The 19,340-nt window shown below is 39.0% G+C and overlaps 1 protein-coding gene across 3 annotated transcripts in view; it reads left to right on the forward strand.

Moving 5' to 3' along the window:
* nbeal1 (neurobeachin-like 1) overlaps positions 1-19,340 on the forward strand; it is a 284,052-nt gene that overhangs the window by 220,097 nt on the left and 44,615 nt on the right. For all 3 annotated transcript variants that reach the window (XM_059967252.1, XM_059967253.1, XM_059967254.1), the window contains 10 exons: positions 978-1,111; positions 1,498-1,599; positions 2,703-2,798; positions 4,682-4,806; positions 8,998-9,138; positions 12,361-12,491; positions 13,650-13,759; positions 15,403-15,520; positions 16,987-17,084; positions 18,940-19,056. In XM_059967252.1, coding sequence (XP_059823235.1) covers positions 978-1,111; positions 1,498-1,599; positions 2,703-2,798; positions 4,682-4,806; positions 8,998-9,138; positions 12,361-12,491; positions 13,650-13,759; positions 15,403-15,520; positions 16,987-17,084; positions 18,940-19,056 — 1,172 coding nt within the window. The remainder of the gene's footprint in view (positions 1-977; positions 1,112-1,497; positions 1,600-2,702; positions 2,799-4,681; positions 4,807-8,997; positions 9,139-12,360; positions 12,492-13,649; positions 13,760-15,402; positions 15,521-16,986; positions 17,085-18,939; positions 19,057-19,340) is intronic.

Here is a 19,340-nt window from a genome sequence, read left to right on the forward strand (position 1 = left end):
AAAATGAAGATTTGGAGGATGCAATCATCAAAAGCATTCAGTGAAGGCAGTCCATTGCCTCCATTGCTTGCACTAGGTGTCTGTGCTGATTTTGTTCATTTACAGTCAATGAAAAGAACATGGCAGCATACAACTACAGTGGATGAATTCCTCCGTCGATAACTATTAGGAACTAATACACAGTTTTATGGTACTGTAGAGGTATTAGTAGTCTTTTGATCTGTTTTGTATTTCATTTAAATACTTATGTTGTTACTCAGTTAAACAGTAGTTTGTCTTCGTTATACCTTTTTAAACTATTTCATGAAACTTCAGATAATTTTGGCAGCTGCTTAATGGGCCAAAAGGTACTGATATACCCCAATTAACCAGAATCCACTGTATATGTAAATGTATATGGCAAATAAAGTTGATCCTTGATATTGAGAAATGAAGGAAGTGAAGATCCCTAAAGGTGGCAGTATACATAGATATTATAGTGAATGAGATGTACAAGATATTCGTCTTCATTAGCCAGAGCAGAGAGTAAAAGAGTAGGGATGCCTTGGTACAACTTTCTAAACCACCTTTATGAAATATTGCTTAGGCCACAGCTGGAATATTGTGAGCTACTACTATTAGAAGGATGTGATTGCACAAGAGAAAATGTGACATAGCTTCACCAGCATGATGCTTGGGAAGGATATTTCAGTTATGAGGAGACACTAGATAGGTTGAAATCGCATTCCTTGGAGCAGGAGTGACTGAGGGTAGACCTGATTGCGGTATGACTAGTGCTTTCTAAGAATATAACTTTACTAACAATAAAAAATATAGACATGCCTACAACGTCAACTGTTATAATGTTGAATTAAATGTTTGAAACTGAGTTGGTGACATTTCATCATTATTTATCTTGCTAATATTTGTAAAACATATAGTTAAAGCTGCTGAGTGAAAGTATAGAGTTGAAATTTGTGGATAATTTTGCTTCTTAGGGATAGGCTATGATTTTAAGTGGCCTCTCTCTCAACTGCGTGAGATTCACCTTCGTCGTTACAACTTGAGAAGGTCAGCACTGGAGATTTTCCTGATCGATCAAACTAACTACTTCCTCAACTTCAAAAAGGAGGTGAGACCAAAATGAATGCTGAAAATAGTCCCAAGTAAGTGGCAAATGTTTTAAATAGCTGATATTGATGGAAGGACTTCCCAATCAAATTATGCTTAATATTATCATTTATCTTGTTGCTATTTATTATCTGCCACTGATTGTACTCATTTATCTCCCTTTCCTGAAGAACTGGGTGAATATTGTGGCTTAATTTCAATAGTTGACTTGTAAGGATAAACAAGAATCTTCCATCCTCCATTATTGTCAAAATCAGAAAATGGATTCATTGCCAGTTTCCCTGTGGAGCAGTCTAGACAAATTTTTAAGATAGGCTAGGCAAATATTTCAACCGCTGTCATATTTTCATCCTTGTCTAACAATCTTTTCTTCTGCTTAAACTGTAGGTGAGAAACAAAGTCTATAGTCGTATATTATCCCTTCGACCACCCAACTTGTATGGCACTCGATCACCCCAGGAGCTGCTAAAGGCATCGGGGCTTACACAGGTATTGCACCAAGAAGGACTAATCACTTCACACAAACTGCTGATGCTGCATGTATCTAGGTTCATGTTTAAGTTTGAAGTAAATAATTAAATTCACATAAGCATTCTTGGAACATCCCAAATCATTAGCCAATGGATTATTTTTAAGTGCTGTCACTGTTATCAAGATAAATACGGTAGGTCAGCTGCCATCAGAAGGCCACACAGCTAATAAATGAGCAAATGAGCTACTTTTGTCAGTGATAAATGTCACCAACTCCCCTTTTCAAACATTTAATTCCACATTATAACAGTGGACTTTATACAGGCGTTTCTAATTGCTCTGCTATATGATTTAGTGTTAATAAAATTATAATCTCAGAAAGCATTAGTCATACCTCTATCAGGTCCACCCTCAGTCACTTCTGCTCCAAGGAAAGCAACTTCAGCCTATCCAGTCTCTCCTCATAACTGAAACATTCTTCCCAAGCAACATACTGGTGACACTACACTGCACTCTCTCCTGTGTAAATCACATCCTTCTAATAGTACAGCAACCAAAACAGCTCATAATATTTCAAGCAACACACAAAATGCTGGAGGAACTCAGCAGGCTGGACAGCATCTATTGAAAAGAATACAGTTGACAGTTTGGGCAGAGACCCTTTAATAGGACCCACACATATTCCAGCTGGAGGAATAATTTTAATAAAAATGATAGTGCTTTTCACTTGAACAATGCCTAGGGGTTTTTGAGTTGGTTAACAGAAGCCTAATTTGATCACTTTTCTGGGGAAAACAAAGCAAAATAGGCATAAACAAGTGTTAATTAATTCATGAAGATTGATGAATTCTGAAATTTATCTCAGGGTAGCTTATTGCTGAGATATATTTCCCATGCCTTTTAACATTACAGGAGACGTGACTAATTTCTATCTGTTGCTGTGTATTCTATCACAACAGATATCAATCACTGATAATAACTGTGGATGACTTTCCTTAGGTATTCCATTAAATGATCTGTGCTCATAAAATAGATTTACTTATCTTTGTTTATGTTCTGCTGATGTGATGAGAGAACTGGGGATTAGAAAGAAAACCTGACACATCTATGTTATCTTTCAGAAATGGGTGAACCGAGAGATTTCAAACTTTGACTACCTCATACAACTTAACTCTATTGCGGGGAGGACTTACAATGATCTTGCTCAGTATCCAGTGGTACGTAGACTCAGATGTTTTAAATTTACCATGCAACTATGACTTGCTTTTTGCTCATTAATTGTATGTTTTATGAAAGTAAAAACAGTGCGAGTTGGGAACACTTATTTAAAATGAAATTCTTAACCTCAGAGAAAAAAATACCCAAGTTTTCATAGTTAATGCATGATGTCAGTTGCAGAGAGATATACCTTAGAAATCAATGCTTTAGCTCATTAAGTCTTCACTGACCAGCTACTGTACATGTTTTATACTAATGCTACTTCAATCATTTTTTTATTCTCCTAATATTCTCATCAACTTTCCTGAGATTTAACCATTCAGCCACACACTCAGGGCAATTTACAGTGAACGATTAACCTACCAATCTACATCTCTTTGGAATGTGGGAAGAAACTATAGCACCCAGAGGAAACCTGTACAGTCACAGGTAGAGCATGTAAACTCCACACACTGACAGCACCCAAGATGAAGATTGATTGGGTCTTTACTTTATTGTTACCAAACAATTGATACTAGAGCGTACAATCATCACAGTGATATCTGTTTCTGCGCTTCGAGTCTTTAGCATTGTGGGGCAATGGCTCCATTGGCTGTGCCACCATGTAGTAACACACCTCATCAAAGATTGCTCTGTTTGTTAATTGTAGAGCTAAAACTCTTAAGTGAAGTAGCATGATCTCTTATTTTTTCCTGTCACTTGGCTTTAATACTGTGGAAGTAAAAATAACAAGCATTGAATTTGCTTGTGTTGTCTACTTTCTGGAAGATAGTTTGAATCCTGCATGCATTACTGTAATGAAAGTGAAGGTCTTGCAACTTGGAGTCCATATAACTTGAAACTGGACAGTAGCTTAACTAATCATACGAAAGGTGTTTATTTGCATTCTCAGCAGCCACTGGTGTAAATGAGGTAGCTGATGCTGAGAGTGGAAGAGCTCACACAGGCTTGTTTGGAATAATTTTTGAAGTTGCGTATAAAACATTCTAAATTGTGTTATGATGTACTTCATATCCGGTTTGACAACTGATAAGTATGAGAAAAGTACTTAATTCTTCAACATTAATTTTATTACTTTGATATAATACGAAGTGTGTATAAATGCCTGAGATAAAATGCTGGAACTATTCACTAAGTCAAAGGTCATCTGTAGAGAGAGAAAAAAGAATTAACATTTAGGCCAATGACTTTTCATCAGTATTTTGCTTGATGAAAGAGTTCAGATACACCTCATACTTTATTCTTATTTAGTGCTTTTTTAGGTAGCTTCAAAGAGGCACTAGGGTTCTGGGATAAGGCCAGTGTGATTAACTAGATGATGGTGCTTTCATTTATCCTGTGTGTTATAACTGTGCAGATTGCTGTTAATCCTTCACACCAAATGGAGGTGTTAAATCTACAATCAGGGTACATAGAAATAGTAATAATTCTGTATTCATTCTGGATTTGGTTTCACTCCACCTTCTACAGGAGGATAATTTGCATTTTATTTGCATGCTCCTAGCTACTTCCCAAGTTAAATTCAGCCATTTCAAAACAACTAAAATGAACCCATTTCTCACTTGGTGTTGTAGGCATTGCTGTATATTTCATTGGTAATGGGCTGAATAAATCAGTTTTTTTAAATTCAAATAAATTTTATGCTTAGTGTTCATGATAAAACAATGTATAAATTCAAGTATAGTGTGTTTTAGAAAACAGCAAGGAAGTAAGATGAGGGAATTTATTACTTTGACATTTTGTCTTGTCATTTTCTGTTTGTTTTCTGGAATCACCATCCCTGCTAAGTTTTGTGCTTGAGAAATCTATACACCATCTACAATGTTGAAGTGATACATGGTGATGTTTGGGCAGATTTAACACACTCGCTCCTTGATTTCAGTTTCCTTGGATCCTTAGTGATTATACCTCAGAGGAGTTGGATTTAAGCAACCCTGAAGTCTTCAGGGACCTTTCCAAACCCATTGGAGTTGCCAATGAAAAGAATGCCAAAGCTGTGCAGGAAAAGTGAGTGCTTCTTTTTGAAGAAAACCGATGCTTTTTTCTCCCCTTGTTAAGTTTTATGATCCACTCCAGTCTAAAGAGAAACTATAGTACTTGTTGCAGTTTCTTTTTATTGCTGTAAAGGTTGTTTGCTTTCTCTTGGCTTCCATTTATCCCCTGCCAGCATCCATCGTTCTGTGCTGCTTCTCTGTTGCCAAGGCTCTTCTGTTTCTTTTCTGGCCTTCCCACATCCACAGCAATTTCTTTTCATATAACTGGATAAATGTGAATTATATTAAGTCATGTTAAAGGTATTGAGAAAGCAGACAGGTTTTTAATAGAATGGAACTGGTTTATTATTCCACCTGTGCAAAGATACAATGGGAAAAAATTGTTCGCATGCCATCCATGCAGATCATTCCAAACGCAAGTATGTCAAGGTAGGGAATGCAGATTACAATGTTACAGTTACAGGAAGAGGATAGTACAGGTAAACTTTAAGGTATAAAGGCCAAACAAGTTAGATTGAGAGATGAACAGTTCATCTGTATCATCTGGATGTGTCAGAAAATTAATTAGAAGCTTGAAGTTTACCTGAAAACTATTCTCCTCTACCAGTTACTTGGTTTCTGTCCAGTCTGAAGGCATAATTAGAATCAGATTGATTATCACTGACCCATGTCAAGATTTATTTTTGTTTTGCCACAGTATGGTGCATTACATAAAAATACTGTGAATTGCAATACGATATACAAGAAAAAGTTGCAAGAAAAAGTTAGTGAACCCTTTGCAATTACCTGATTTTCTGCATTGATTACTCATAAAATGTATTCTGATCTTCATCAAAGTCACGATAATAGACAAACACAATCTGCCTAAACTAAACATACAAACATTTGTACTACTTCTTGTCAATACTAACTTCACCATCTAAACAATTGGAGTCTAGATTCAAACAAGTATGTGAACCTCCAGGGTAATGCCTTCTACAAAAGTTATTTGGAGTCAGGTGTTACAATCATTGAGATGAGATTGGAGGTGTGGGTTGTAGGGTTGCCTTATAAAAATGTCACACAAAGTCAGATTACTGACAGAGCCTGCTGTTCTCAAGAAAGATCCCTTTATGTGCACCATGTCTCGATCAAAACAACTTTCAGAGGGCCTTAGAAGAAGAATTGTAGAGATGCATCAAGCAGGAAAAGGCTACAAAAGTATTTCTAAAGACCTGAGTCTTCATCAGTCCTCAGTATGAGGAATTGTCTACAAAGGAAGAAATTCAGTACTGTTGCTACTCTCCCCAGAAGCGGCTGTCCTGCAAAGAAAACACTTAGAGCAGGACGTGCACGGTGAAGAAGGTGAAAAAGAACCCAAGGGTAACAGCAAAAGACCTGCAGAAATCTCTAAAACTTGCAAAAGTCTCTGATCATATGTCCACTATAAGAAAAACACTGAACAAGAAGGACAAAATGGAGGAAACCACTGCTCTCGCAAAAAAAAAACATTGCTGCACATTTCCAGTTAGCAAAAGACCACCTGGATACTCCACAATGCTTCTGGGACAATGTACTGTGGACAGATGAGACAAAAGTTGAACTTTTTTGTAGAAATGCACACCGCTATGTTTGGAGGAGAAAGGGCGCTGCACATCAAAACTTTATCCTAGCTGTGAAGCATGATGGAAGGAGCATCATGGTCTGCGGCTGCTTTGCTGCCTCAGGGCTTGAACAGCTTGCAATTGTTGGGTGAACATTGAATTCAAAATTGTATCAAGACATTTTACAGGAGAATGTCAGAGTAGCAGTCTGTCACCTGAAGCTTAATAAAAATTGGATGATGCAACAAAACAATGATCCCAAGCACGGGAGTATATCAACAACAGAATGGTTTAAAATGAAGAAAATTCATGTATTAGAATGGCCAAGTCAGAGCCCAGACCTTAGCCCAATTGAGATGCTGTGGCATGACCTGAAGAGAGTTGTTCATGCAAGCTATCCCAGAAATATTGATGACCTGAAACAGTTTTGTATGGAGGCGTTTTGTACCCCATAACGGGTTAAATGAATCAGCAGAAATGGAACACACCTGGAGTCTGGTTTTGCTATTAACAAACACTATTTTATTAGTAACTACGTAATATAAAACCAGATAAACAGGTTAGCAGAGTTTATGCATATACAAGTGTGTGAATATAAAACCCCAAACTTCTTCAAGCTTAGGTGATAAGTGATACAGATTACGATGGTATATAAACAAAGTTAGTTCAGTTCGTGTTATTGAGTGGAGTAGAACTGTAGAGAGAGAGCGAGGTGATTTGTTATCCAAGTAAGCCGATGCCATCAATCTTCCTGTTGTCCTCAGAAAACCTTTTAAGGTCACCGACTGTGACCACGCTAAGGGTACTGTCTTCACACGATAAAGCTATCAACTCAGGTAAGGGTTAAACACACCGATAGCTTTCCACTGGTCACGGCTTTTCCACACTGCGAGAGCCACTGATTGGTTCTCCCGATTGATCCTAAAGCCCACCCTTTTGTGGGCACTCAAAGCTCATCCAGTGTCTGTTTCTTTCTGTGTCTCTGTGCATCTTATGTGTGTGTCTGCCAGAAAACCAGCTGACCTTGTGTATATATATCCAAACACGCTGAACACCAGCTGTCCATTATATAGCCCTGCCCTTCCATCACCGTAGCGACTCACGAGTTGCTCAGTGTGCTCTCTCTCTCTGGATCAGTGGCACACTCTCTCTTTAAAGGCACGGTCCATAATGAATAAACCTTAGGATCTTGTCAAAGGAGGAATGGTCTAAAATTCCCCCTCATCATTGTGCAAGTTTGATTAGCAGCTGTAGGAATAGTTTGATGAAGGTTATTGCTGCTAAACAGATTCTACTGGTTATTAAATACAAGGGTTCACATACTTCTTCCAGCCCAGACTGTGAATGATTAAACAATATGTTCGATCAACCATGAAAAATGCATTTGTTTGTGTGTTATTAGTTTAGGCAAATTATGCTTGCCTAAGATAAAGGTCAGACCCCATTTTATGAGTAATCTTATGTTGGGCCCAGTATAGATCTTCAGAGATGTTGAAACCTAGGACACCCAGCATTACTAGAATTGTATTTTTGATGGCCATGACTCCATACTCTGTAAAATAATACAATGAAAGTACATTCAAGATTAACCCATTATGGACTGACATTAATATCTACGTCATGTGTCTAAAATATTAAATATTGAATATTAATTGCCCAATAATCTTAAATTTGGCAGTGCCAGGCCACCATTTTTTTTGGATTTCTGCAAGTATTTTTTACAGCCTGGGATTTTTACTTTGCTATATATATGATGAAATTTTAGAATCAATAGCATCAAAAAAGAGTTTAGGAATAAAGATTGGTACTGCTTCGAAAAGATATAAAAATTTAGGTAAGATGTTCATTTTAATAGCATTGATTTGACCAATCAATGATATAGACAGTAAGGACCATTTAGTAAGTGATTGTTTAACCTGGTCTATTAAAGGTAAAAAATTGACTTTAAGTAAATCCTTATGTTTTTTAGTAATCTTAACCCCGAGATAAGTAAAATAATCCGTAACCAATCTAAATGGTAGGTGTCTATAAATTGGAACTTGCATATTTAAAGGAAAAGGTTCACTCTTATTAATATTCAGTTTATAACCAGAAAAGTTAACTAAACTGTGCAAGCAAAGCTATGACAGCAGGAATGGATTTCTCAGGATTTGAAATAAATAATAACAGATCATTTGCATATAATGATAACTTGTGTATCACATTTCTACAGGAAATGCCAAACATAGCATTTCCTTCCTTGTATCCTTCTGTACAAGGATTTTCATTGAATTCCATTTAGGGACTTCGCTTCCCTTGTTTTTGTTTTTTTTTCAATTTGGGGTTTTTTCCATTTTTTTCTGGTATCTTGTTTATATTTAGGGTTTGGGAGGTCTATTATATGCTGTTACCTATAGTTTTTATTCATATGTTAACTGCCAACAATGTAATCTCACTCCCTTTGTACTATCATGACTGTTATGTATCTGTTTTCGAAAAATTCAATAAAAACATTGAAAAAGAAAGAAAATAATACAATGAAATCAATGTTTGGACACTGCTATGTTAGTTATTGTCATGGAAAGAATTATTCTTTAAATTCCTACAAGGCTCTGATGTCCCTTTCTCTTATTGTGGTGCAGGTTTGATAACTTTGAGGATCCAACAGGGACGATTGACAAGTTTCACTACGGAACTCACTATTCCAATGCAGCTGGTGTAATGCACTACATGATACGGGTTGAACCCTTTACAACTTTGCACATACAGCTGCAGAGTGGCAGGTGAAACAGTTCAGCATACCTCTAGTACTGATTAAGTGTATTACTAGCATTAAGTATGACAGCTTCTTCATTAGACAGACTGCAGGATTTCAACGAAGTGGCCACTGAGACAGTTGGGATTAGTAATAACTTCAGTTCAGTTGCCTGTGTTTCAGGGTTGCCCACTGTAATTCAAATTATTTGAAACATTAAGGATAGGCAATAAGTGTGAACGCGTGATCAGCATTTAATGCCCCTAGCTAATGTCAGCAGCTTGTTCACATCTTTCCTTGGCTTTGCCCTGCTTTATCTATACTTCATGGAGTCTGTTATGTTTTAAATGTCTCTAAATGTTAGGACTCTGCTGAACAAGGATCCTAAACCTGAAACATTAACTGTTTCGGTTTTCATAACTTCGCCATTGACTGGCCAAGGCCTGGGGCTCTTGCATTCTCACGCAATATTTGAACCTTTAGATGGATTTGTGGGGCTGGGATGACTGGAGAGAATTGGAGGATAAGAGGATATTAATATTGGTATTAAGTATCCTACTAGGATCAATTAATTAGTCTGAAAAACCCAGATTATTAGAATGTTTTTGCACACCAAGGGGCCGATGATGTCTACTTAATTGGACTTTTCACCATGCTGATTTATTTATTCCCTGTATACTTAATCACTGAGAGTCATAGTCAAGAGACTCAGACAGCATGGAAGCCAATCCTTCCGTCCAGCTAGTCTATGCCAACCAAAATGCCCTATCCAACTTAAGTCCCATTTGCCAGCACTTAGCCCTGAACCTTCTGAGCCTTTCCAAGTTATGCACTTGTTCAACATTCTTTTAAAAGTTGTTATTGACCTCTGTCAGACACTTCCTCTGGCAGCTGATTCCACATACAGCAGATAACACCCTTTATGTAAAAGGAAAAAAAGTTGCCTTCAAGCTCCTCTTAAATCTTTCCCTTCTCACCTGAAGCATATACCCTCTAGTCCTTGATACCTTAGTCTTGGGGAAAAAGACTGAAGGCTTTCACCCTATGTATGCCTCTCATGATTTTATTCACCTCATTAAACTCACCTTTCAGTCTCTTACGCCCTAGGAAATAAAATCCTAGCCTATCCCTTCTCTCCCATAACTCAATTACTCAAGTCTTGGCAGCATCCTTGTAATTTTTTTCTGCACTCTTTCCAGTTTATTAACATCTTTTTTAAAACATGGTAACAAAATCTATGTGCAATACTCCAAGTGCAACCTCACCATCATCCTGTACGACTGCACCTTGACTTCCCTACTTTTGTTTTCGGTGCCTGACTGATGAAGTCCACCATACCAAAAGCTGCCTTCACCACCCTGCCTACCTGTGACTCCCCTTTCAGAGAACCATGTATTTGTACTCCAAGGTCCTGTTGTACAACACTCTCAGAGTCCTTTGTTTCACTATGAAAGCCCGATCTGCTTTTGACATTCCAAAATGCAACAATGTGCGCTTATCCAAATTAAACTTTATTTGACATTCCTCAACCCACTTATTCAGCAGATCAAGATCCCCTGTGATTTTTGATAACTTCCTTAATTGTCTACTATAACACCTGCAAACATACCAATCTTACATAATGCATTCATAATCCAAATCGTTGATATAGATGACAAACAACAATGGGCCTGACACTCACCCTGAGGCACACCATCAGTCATGGACTTCCAGTCTGAAAAACAACCTTCCACTGTCACACTCTTTCTATCATTAAGCCTATTATGTGTCTGGCTAACCACCTCTCCCTGAATTCCATGTAATCTAACCTTTCAGAGCAGCTTTCCACATGGAACCTTATTAAAAAACCTCACTAAAGACCATATCAACCATATCTGCTGCCCTGCCCTCATCAGTTTTCTTATTCACCCCATAAAAAACCTGTCATTTGTAAGATGTGATCTTCCATGCATGATGCCATGCTGATTAACCCTAATCAACCCATCTTTCCAGATATGCAATTGCAGAATCCTCCCCAGTAGCTTAACTACCACAGATATTCCACTTGTATATAGTTCTCAGGTTTTTCTTTGCTGCTCTTCTTAATTAAAGGCACAATTTTCACTATCCTCCAGTCTACTGATACTTCACCTGTGGCTAACAGTAATGCAAGTATCTCAGCCAGTGCTCATTCAGATTCTTCTCTAGTGGACTCTCACAATGTTCCTTAGTAAACCTGGCCAAGTCCCAGAGATTTGTCTACCTTCATTCCTTTTAAGACATCCAGCACCACCTCTACTATAATGCAGACTATCCCCAAGACCTCCCATTTCCTTTTCCGAGTTCTGAAGTTTTCATGTCTTTCTCTGTGGTATAAACAGAAGGAAGTTATTTATTAGGGACCTCACCCATCTCCTGTGCTCCACACAAAAGTGCCCTTTTGATCTTAATTTTCTCTAGTTAACCTTTTCTCCCTTAATAAACTTATAAAATCTCATGTGCCCTTTTGTCTTTCTAACTCCCTTCCTAAGTACACTTCTGCAGCTCTTATTCCTCCAGTGATTTACTTGATCCCTGTTCCCTGTATCTGACGCACGCTGCTTCTTTTTCTTGGCCAGGCTCTCAATATCCCTCATCATCCAGGGTTCCCTACTCCTCCCAGCTTTGCCCTTCACTCTTACAGAAGCACAAGACATAGCAAAATTAAACCATTTTGGCCATCAAATCATGGCTGATTTATTTTCCCTTTCTACTCCATTTGTCTCCCTTTAACATCCTCACTTCAAGTATATTTAATGAGTCAGTATCTATGGCAATGTATTCCACTGATTCACCACGCTCTGGCTAAAGAAATTCCTCCTCACCTCTGTTCTAAAGGGAAGACCTTGTATTTTGATATTCTGAACAACATGCAGACCTTGAGCTCTCACTATCTCATGTTTAAAAGCCTCTCGCTTGTGGTTCCCTGTGGCTACTCCAATTAACCTTTGCAAGCTCCTGTTTCATACTTGAAAACTCCCTTTGCCACGAATTAGAGCTCGAACCTGTGGACCAGTTCTGTTCCTTTCCGTATTTGTTACTGCCTCTTTCCACCTGTATCCCAACATTTTGTACTTCCTTTCACATGTGGTCTTTGATGAAAAATAATGGGAATATTAGTGGTTGGCCACTATCAACACTGAAAGTGTTATATAGGAATGACACCTTTGGAAAATTTGTGGAGATTTACTTACCCATATTTTAAAAACGTTTTGTGCTCTTTATCTTCAAGATTCGACTGCGCAGATCGTCAGTTCCATTCCATTCCTGCTACCTGGCAGGCTCTAATGGAGAATCCTAATGATGTAAAAGAACTCATTCCTGAATTCTTCTACTTTCCAGAATTCTTAGAAAATCAAAATGGTATGTATTTGTGCTAATCAGATGAATATAGTTTCAGAATCTGATTTATTATCACTGACTTAGATGACATGAAATTTGGTGTTTTGCAGCAACAATATGGTGCAAAGACATAGATTACAAAATTAGTGCAAAGAAAGGGTAAGGTAGTGTCTGTGGGTTCACAGACCATTTAGAAATCTGATTGTGGAGGGGAAGAATCTTTCTGAACCATTAGGTGTGGGTCTTAAGGCTCCTGTGCCTCTTCCCTGATGCTAGTAATGAGAAGAGGATATATCCTAGATGGTGAGGGTCTCTCGTGATGGATGCCACCTTGAGGCAACACCTCTTAAAAATGTCCTCAATAGCAGGGATGGTTAGGCCTGTGATAGCGCTGGCTGAATCCACGATGCTCTGCAGCATCTTTTGATCCTATGCAGTGGACCCTCCATACGAGATGTGATGCACCCAGTCAGAATGTTCTCTACACAACATCTATAGAAATCTGGTGACATGCTGAATCGTGTCAAACTCCTAACAGAGTAGAGCTACCAACGTGATTTATTTGTGATCTCACCAACATGTTGGGCCCAGGATACATCAGCGGAGATTTTGAGGCCCAGAAACCTAAAGATGCTTTTCCTTTCCACTACTGATCACTCAATGTGTGTGTTCTCCTGATGTTCACAATCTGTTCTTTGATCTTGCTGACATTGAATGTGACATAGTTGTTGTGTCACCACTCAGTCAACCAATCTATTCCTGTACACCTTGTCACCATTTTGAGGTTCTACAGCCACAGTAGTTGCCTGTTTTGATCTGTTAGTTCAGAGAGTTTGATCCACTACATAAATGGCTTCTTATGTAATTTATTAATGCAAAGGAAAAAATAATTGATGCTAACAAGGGGATGATGTAGGATGAGTATGAATGGATCATTGTGGCCATGATTGAGCTAAACTCACTGATTTAACTACATGTTATCCTTGGATGACCAATGCTTTTATTTAAATATTTTGTTGGTCTGCTGCATTCCTAACTTGTCAGCTTCTCAGGTTACAAACAGTTCTCAAGAAGGAACCAAATCATATTCTGGAGAAGATCTATATATTTTTGAGGTATTAGAACATTGAACAGATAATGAAAGCTCAGACTAATACATAGATTTCTCTGCAATCAAAGGATTTGATCTGGGATGTTTACAAATCTCTAAGGAGCGAGTTAATGATGTGATACTTCCACAATGGGCCACATCTCCTGAGGACTTCATCTACAAGCACAGGAAGGCCTTGGTGAGAGCTGCAACATGATTTTTATTTTGTTTGAACTGTATGCAGAATTTAGATTTTTTTACGCTTGTGTCACTTTCCCCATCTAACATAACTTTGCATGTTCCATTATCTGGAGGTATAACTCTGTATCAGAAAGCCACCTATTTTGAGCAGGGTAGGGCAGCAGGTGGTGCTGGCTCACAGCTCAAGTGACCCAGGATCAATCCTGATCTTGGATGCTGTCTTTGTAGCGTTTACATGTTCTTCCTGTGACATTCTGGGTTTCCCCCAGATGCACCAGTTTCTTCTCTCGTCCCAGAGATGTGCAGGTTGGTAGGTTAATTGTCTATTGTAGATTAAACCTGGTGACAAGAGATCAGAGTCACTATCGACTCAAAAGGCCAAATGACCTTTATTAGAAGACTGCAGGAGAAAATTGAGCATTTACATTTGTTATGTCCGCAGCCCCCTCCTTTGTGAGAATTGCAAGAGCACTAGTTGGGGGGGGGGAGGTCAGTAGACCCAGGAAATGGGAGAGAGAGAAGTGCCGGATGCCTCGTTCCCTGGTGATGCAAATTAACGCGACATTGACCATTGTCTCCTGGAGACCACGGTTGTGGATTGGGGATTATGCTACGTGCAAGCCCTCGGGCAAAGTGGGCTGGTTGAGAGAGAGATTGCGTCATCCCAGCCTGATTGACATCTGAGACCCCATGAGGAAGTATAAAAGAGGGTCTGGGGGAACAACCCCTTCAGACGCACCAGAAGAAATGCTAACGATCCCGTAGTAGCGGGAAGCCATTGGAAGGAAGCCACGTGTGTTCGGTTCCCTTTTTGCTTGGGAGCCAGTGGCATGTACCACAGAACCGATGTTCTTGAACTAACAACGGGGAACCAACTTTCCCGATTCAACGGATTTGCTTCATAAAAGACCCGGACAAGTTTCTTTTCTCACAAACCTCTCTCTCTCCAACAAGTGAAAACCCAGCGGTCCCCAAAGGCTGAAGCCTGCAGGAACTGAGTGGCTTTTATATTTCCATCAGACAATATATTATCCCCTAGACAAACGATCGAGCTGTTTCTTATTGATGGTTATTATTAGACCCGCGCTTTTAGATTGAGTAGTGACGACGTATATTATCTGAATGTTTGTATTAATCTTATTTTTGTGCCCCTTTATAAATAAAGACTTTAAAAAAATAGTACCATCAGACTTCAATGGATCTCTCTATCTTTGCTGGTAAGTGACCTAGTTACAGGGTACGTAGCACATTAACTTCCATTTCAGTGTTGACACGTCATTTATTTTGCACAGTATGAACAAATACACCTCTTCCTGTTCATATTTTTATGTGCACTCACACTCTTCTGATCTCCTGTAATGAGTGTGGGCTTCCAGTTGGTATTAAGCATTGGTTTAGAGTTGTGCTGAGCATTGGCCTTCAATTCTTTTAAACTGTGATTGGTATAGGCCAGAACCGACAACTTAGCAACATGTTGCTTTCAAGAACTAAAGTATTTTTAGTCAATTAATATGCTGACCCTGCCAAAGTGCACCAACTTGTGACCGCTTAGTCTCTCAAACTTGCAGCTAATTTTAAGAAACCAACTGACATATTGTTAACAGGATCATTAATGTTCTATTTGTCTCTTCTTTCCTACAGGAGTCTGAGTATGTATCAGCTCACCTTCATGAATGGATCGATCTGATATTTGGATATAAGCAAAGAGGACCAGCTGCAATAGAGGCTCTAAATGTTTTCTACTATTGTACATATGAAGGTAAATAATGGCAACCTCAGGGCTTCAGATGTCTAGATTTACAGTATCTGAGGAAATCTGCTGAAAATTGCTTTTCTAACCAAATGGACATTTTCAAAATGGAAAACTTGTTAAAACAAAGCAGAAGCTAGAGACAATCTGCAGATGCTGGAAATCCGAGCAATACACACAAAATGCTGGAGGAGGAACTCAGCAGATCCGGCAGCATCTGTGGAAAAGAGTTTTGGGCCAAGACCCTTTATCAGGACCCAAGCTAAGGAGACATTCCTATTTTGTGTAGAATTTTCATTTTTTTGTGAGTTAAGTGCTCACTGACACAATAGTGATTGTTGTCAGTAATAGACAAACATTAAAGTAAGTCCATTCCATAGGTAGGACAGTTTGAAAGTTCTCAAAGGACTAAGACACAACACATGGACAGCAATCCCAGCTTCTTTCTCTTGATTGCAAGAATTCTTGGTAAATCACAGTTTGAATAATGAAGGTAACCCTGTGATTTACCATTCAGATAAAGTTGTTTCATGGCCCAGCCTTGCTATTGGGTGCTGGTAGACCCATTGATTAGAGGCTAACAGAGATGAGGTGTATACCACCTTGGCTGACTTTAGTTAAGAAATATTTCCAGCTCCATTTGACAGCATCAGAAGCAAAACCCTTCTGTTCTTGTTGACATTAAGTTTTCACATTTGTAATGAGCCCCTCTCCAGTTATGAAAATAAGACTTCCAAAGATTCAACTCAGATGCAGTAAAGATAACTATTATTGAGTAACATTTAATCTTTCTTTGGGCTCGCAGTGGTTTTCTCAACCTTACCAATATTCATTATACTTTTTGGTGTATCAAATGTAGCTAAGAAGTCAATTATGAGTTATCTTCAACTTTTGTGGATGATGGAAGCAGATGGAACCTGTCCTATGTACTTTTATAGTTGGATACCCTGGTAGACTTGGTCTTTGGGGCATGAGGAGGACTGGAAGGTCAGACCAAATGCTGAGGTGGCTAAACATTTTACTAGTTATGCTTTATACAACACAGAAGGAGGTCCTCATTGCTGTGCTAGTTTATTCTTAAGTAGAGATCCTGATAACTTTTATTGTTGAATCTACTTCTGCAATCTTGCAGGTAATATATTTTAGATCATTATAACCTGTCAAGTTAAACTTCTGCTCGTCTTTTCACATTTGGCTCATTTTTTGTCCTCTAGTCTCGCACTGACCAATCCATGCCAGAGGAAACATGCCTTCTCCATCGAAATCCTTCATTATTGTGAATGCATATATTATCTTCCCCCATTAACCATCTCAGCAGTAGGAACATTCCAGTTCTCCTGTCTTCAGCGGTTTAATTGATCTCCTTTTAGAAGTCTGGCTTAGTCTGATTTTTCTTTTGATCTTTGCTTAATGAATTTATCTGGTGAATATTTAGACACCCCTAGGTCTTTTTCTTTTGTTCTGATGTTTTACAGGAGCTGTTGACCTGGATGCAATAGCAGATGAAAAAGAGCGAAAAGCACTGGAAGGAATGATCAGTAATTTTGGGCAGACTCCCTGTCAGCTCCTTAAGGTAATGTTTTAGCAGTACCGCAGTTTTAGCTTATGTGTAGAGCTCTTGATGTGAGTAAGCTGGTTAAAGTCCTTGACAGGAGAGTAATCAATCAAGCCAAGGGAGATGAGAACGCCTGCTAGTTGTAGGGACTGAGTTTAGGGAAGGTCTCCAATGGTGGGGGAAGGTTGAAGAGGTAGTTATCAGCCTTGCATGTAGGATTTTACAACAGGTCTTTGAATGAGAAATAGAATGATTAGATTATGAGGCCTCTCAGTCCTCGTTTATTGTCATTTAGAAATCCATGCATGCATTAAGAAATGATACAATGTTCCTCCAGAGTGATATCACAAAAAAAAGGACAAACCAAAGACTCACACTGACAAAAAACCACATAATTATAACATATAGTTACAGCAGTGCAAAGCAATACCATAATTTGATAAAAGCTGACCACGGGCACGGTTTTAAAAAAAGTCTCCAGATTGACTCCAATAGTCCCGATATCGGGCAGCAAAAGGGAGAAACTCCCCCTGCCATAAACTCCCAGGCACCGACAAACTGATGCCTTGGAAGCACCCAACCACAGCAGACTCTTGAGTCCGTCTGAAAACTTTGAGCTTCCAACCAGCCCCTCCGATACAGCCTCCTGAACGCCTTCCTCTGCCGAGCGCCTTCGACCTCATCCCAGCCGCCGAAACAAGCAAAGCCAAGGTCACGGAGGCCTTCTCCGGAGATTCCAGACCGCACAGTAGCAGCAGCAGCAGCGAAGTGGGCATTTCAGAAGTTTCTCCAGATGTTCCTCCACGCTCTCACGTCTGTCTCCATCAAATCAGGATTGTGCACAGATCCCTACTTAACAAGTAACAGATATCATTCTCCAGAGAGGCCGCACGTGCTGTGTCGCGCTACCATCTTTTCCACCTCCCCTTAGAGAATGAGAACCAAGGATGGATTACATTTTTGGAAAAGGAAGTCAGTAGTGCAGCAAGCACAGTGGCATAATGCTACCACAGTGCCAATAATCACCAATCAAGATTCAGTTCCCACTGCTTCTTGTAAGCAACTTGTGCACTCTCCCTGTGACCATGTGGGTTTCTTCCGGGTGCTCCAGTTTCCTCCACACTTCAAAGAAAGTCTTTTTTTCTCTTCAAAGACCTACAGTTAGGATTAGTGGGTTGCGAGCATGTTATGTTAGTGCTGGAAGATTAGCGACACTTACAGGCTGCCCAGCGTAATCCTAGCACTCTGCTGTATGTTCCGATGAATATGTGACAAATAAAGCTAATCTTTAATTACGTTCTGCTTTCACCACCAACATGACCAAAGGCTATTTCTGCACACTTTGCCTCTAATTCTCCTTTCCCTTCCTTAATGTCCTTATAAAACTCTTACCTTACCATCTTCTGATTATAGAACATGAAAGATCACAAGAGGGCACACATATCCTTTAAACTTTTAAATATTGTATGCACGATTTTGAGTCAGTTTTAAGCATTTGAGTGAGCAAATGGTTATCCATTTGTAATTAAGTACTTCAAATCCATATTAAGGCAATTTTTACAAGTAGTTTGTATGATCTGTTAACTGATTATTTGTAATAGCTGTAAGCTTATACGCTGTAAGTAAGCCAATGCATCGGGATCAGTGTCGGGTTGGCAACAAGAAAATTATTACTGCGTCAGAGCTGAGAAAGTGTTGGTGCTGTTTCTGTTCAATTATGAAGTAAAACCCTTGTGATTTGACTGTGAAAAAAAGTATCTCCTAAAGATTGGAAGAGACTACTGGTATGGCGATGGACCTGTGAACCCTTTGGTAAGAAAGAGTTCTGTTGCTTTTGCTTGTCATCATGTGTCTTATTGTCTGCATTTATCAGGAGCCACACCCACGTAGGTTGTCTGCTGATGAAGCTTTGAAGCGACAGGCCAAGATGGACAACTGCCCGCTGAATGTCTTCCAGCATTTGACTGAACTTAAGTCGTTCTTTGTGGAGGTAAAGTTCTAAAGGTTAAATTATTAATGCAGTTTAATTAAAGTTATTTCATATTCACTTTAGAGTTGTGGTATTCTTCATCGCACTCATGTTATTGTGTTGTTCTATATTTCTAAGCTTGCATTATTCCATGCTAATGCTTGGAAAACAACTCTGAATGCAGTTCTTTAGGATTTTTCATAATTTGTATGTGTAGCATCTGGAGAGTGAAATTCTGTGAATGACAAGTTACCAAACCCAGATAACTACTTGAAAAATGGACCAGATGTTTATGTAACTAACAT

This window comes from Hypanus sabinus, chromosome 4 (assembly GCF_030144855.1).
Source record: "Hypanus sabinus isolate sHypSab1 chromosome 4, sHypSab1.hap1, whole genome shotgun sequence".
Classification (NCBI taxonomy): domain Eukaryota; kingdom Metazoa; phylum Chordata; class Chondrichthyes; order Myliobatiformes; family Dasyatidae; genus Hypanus; species Hypanus sabinus.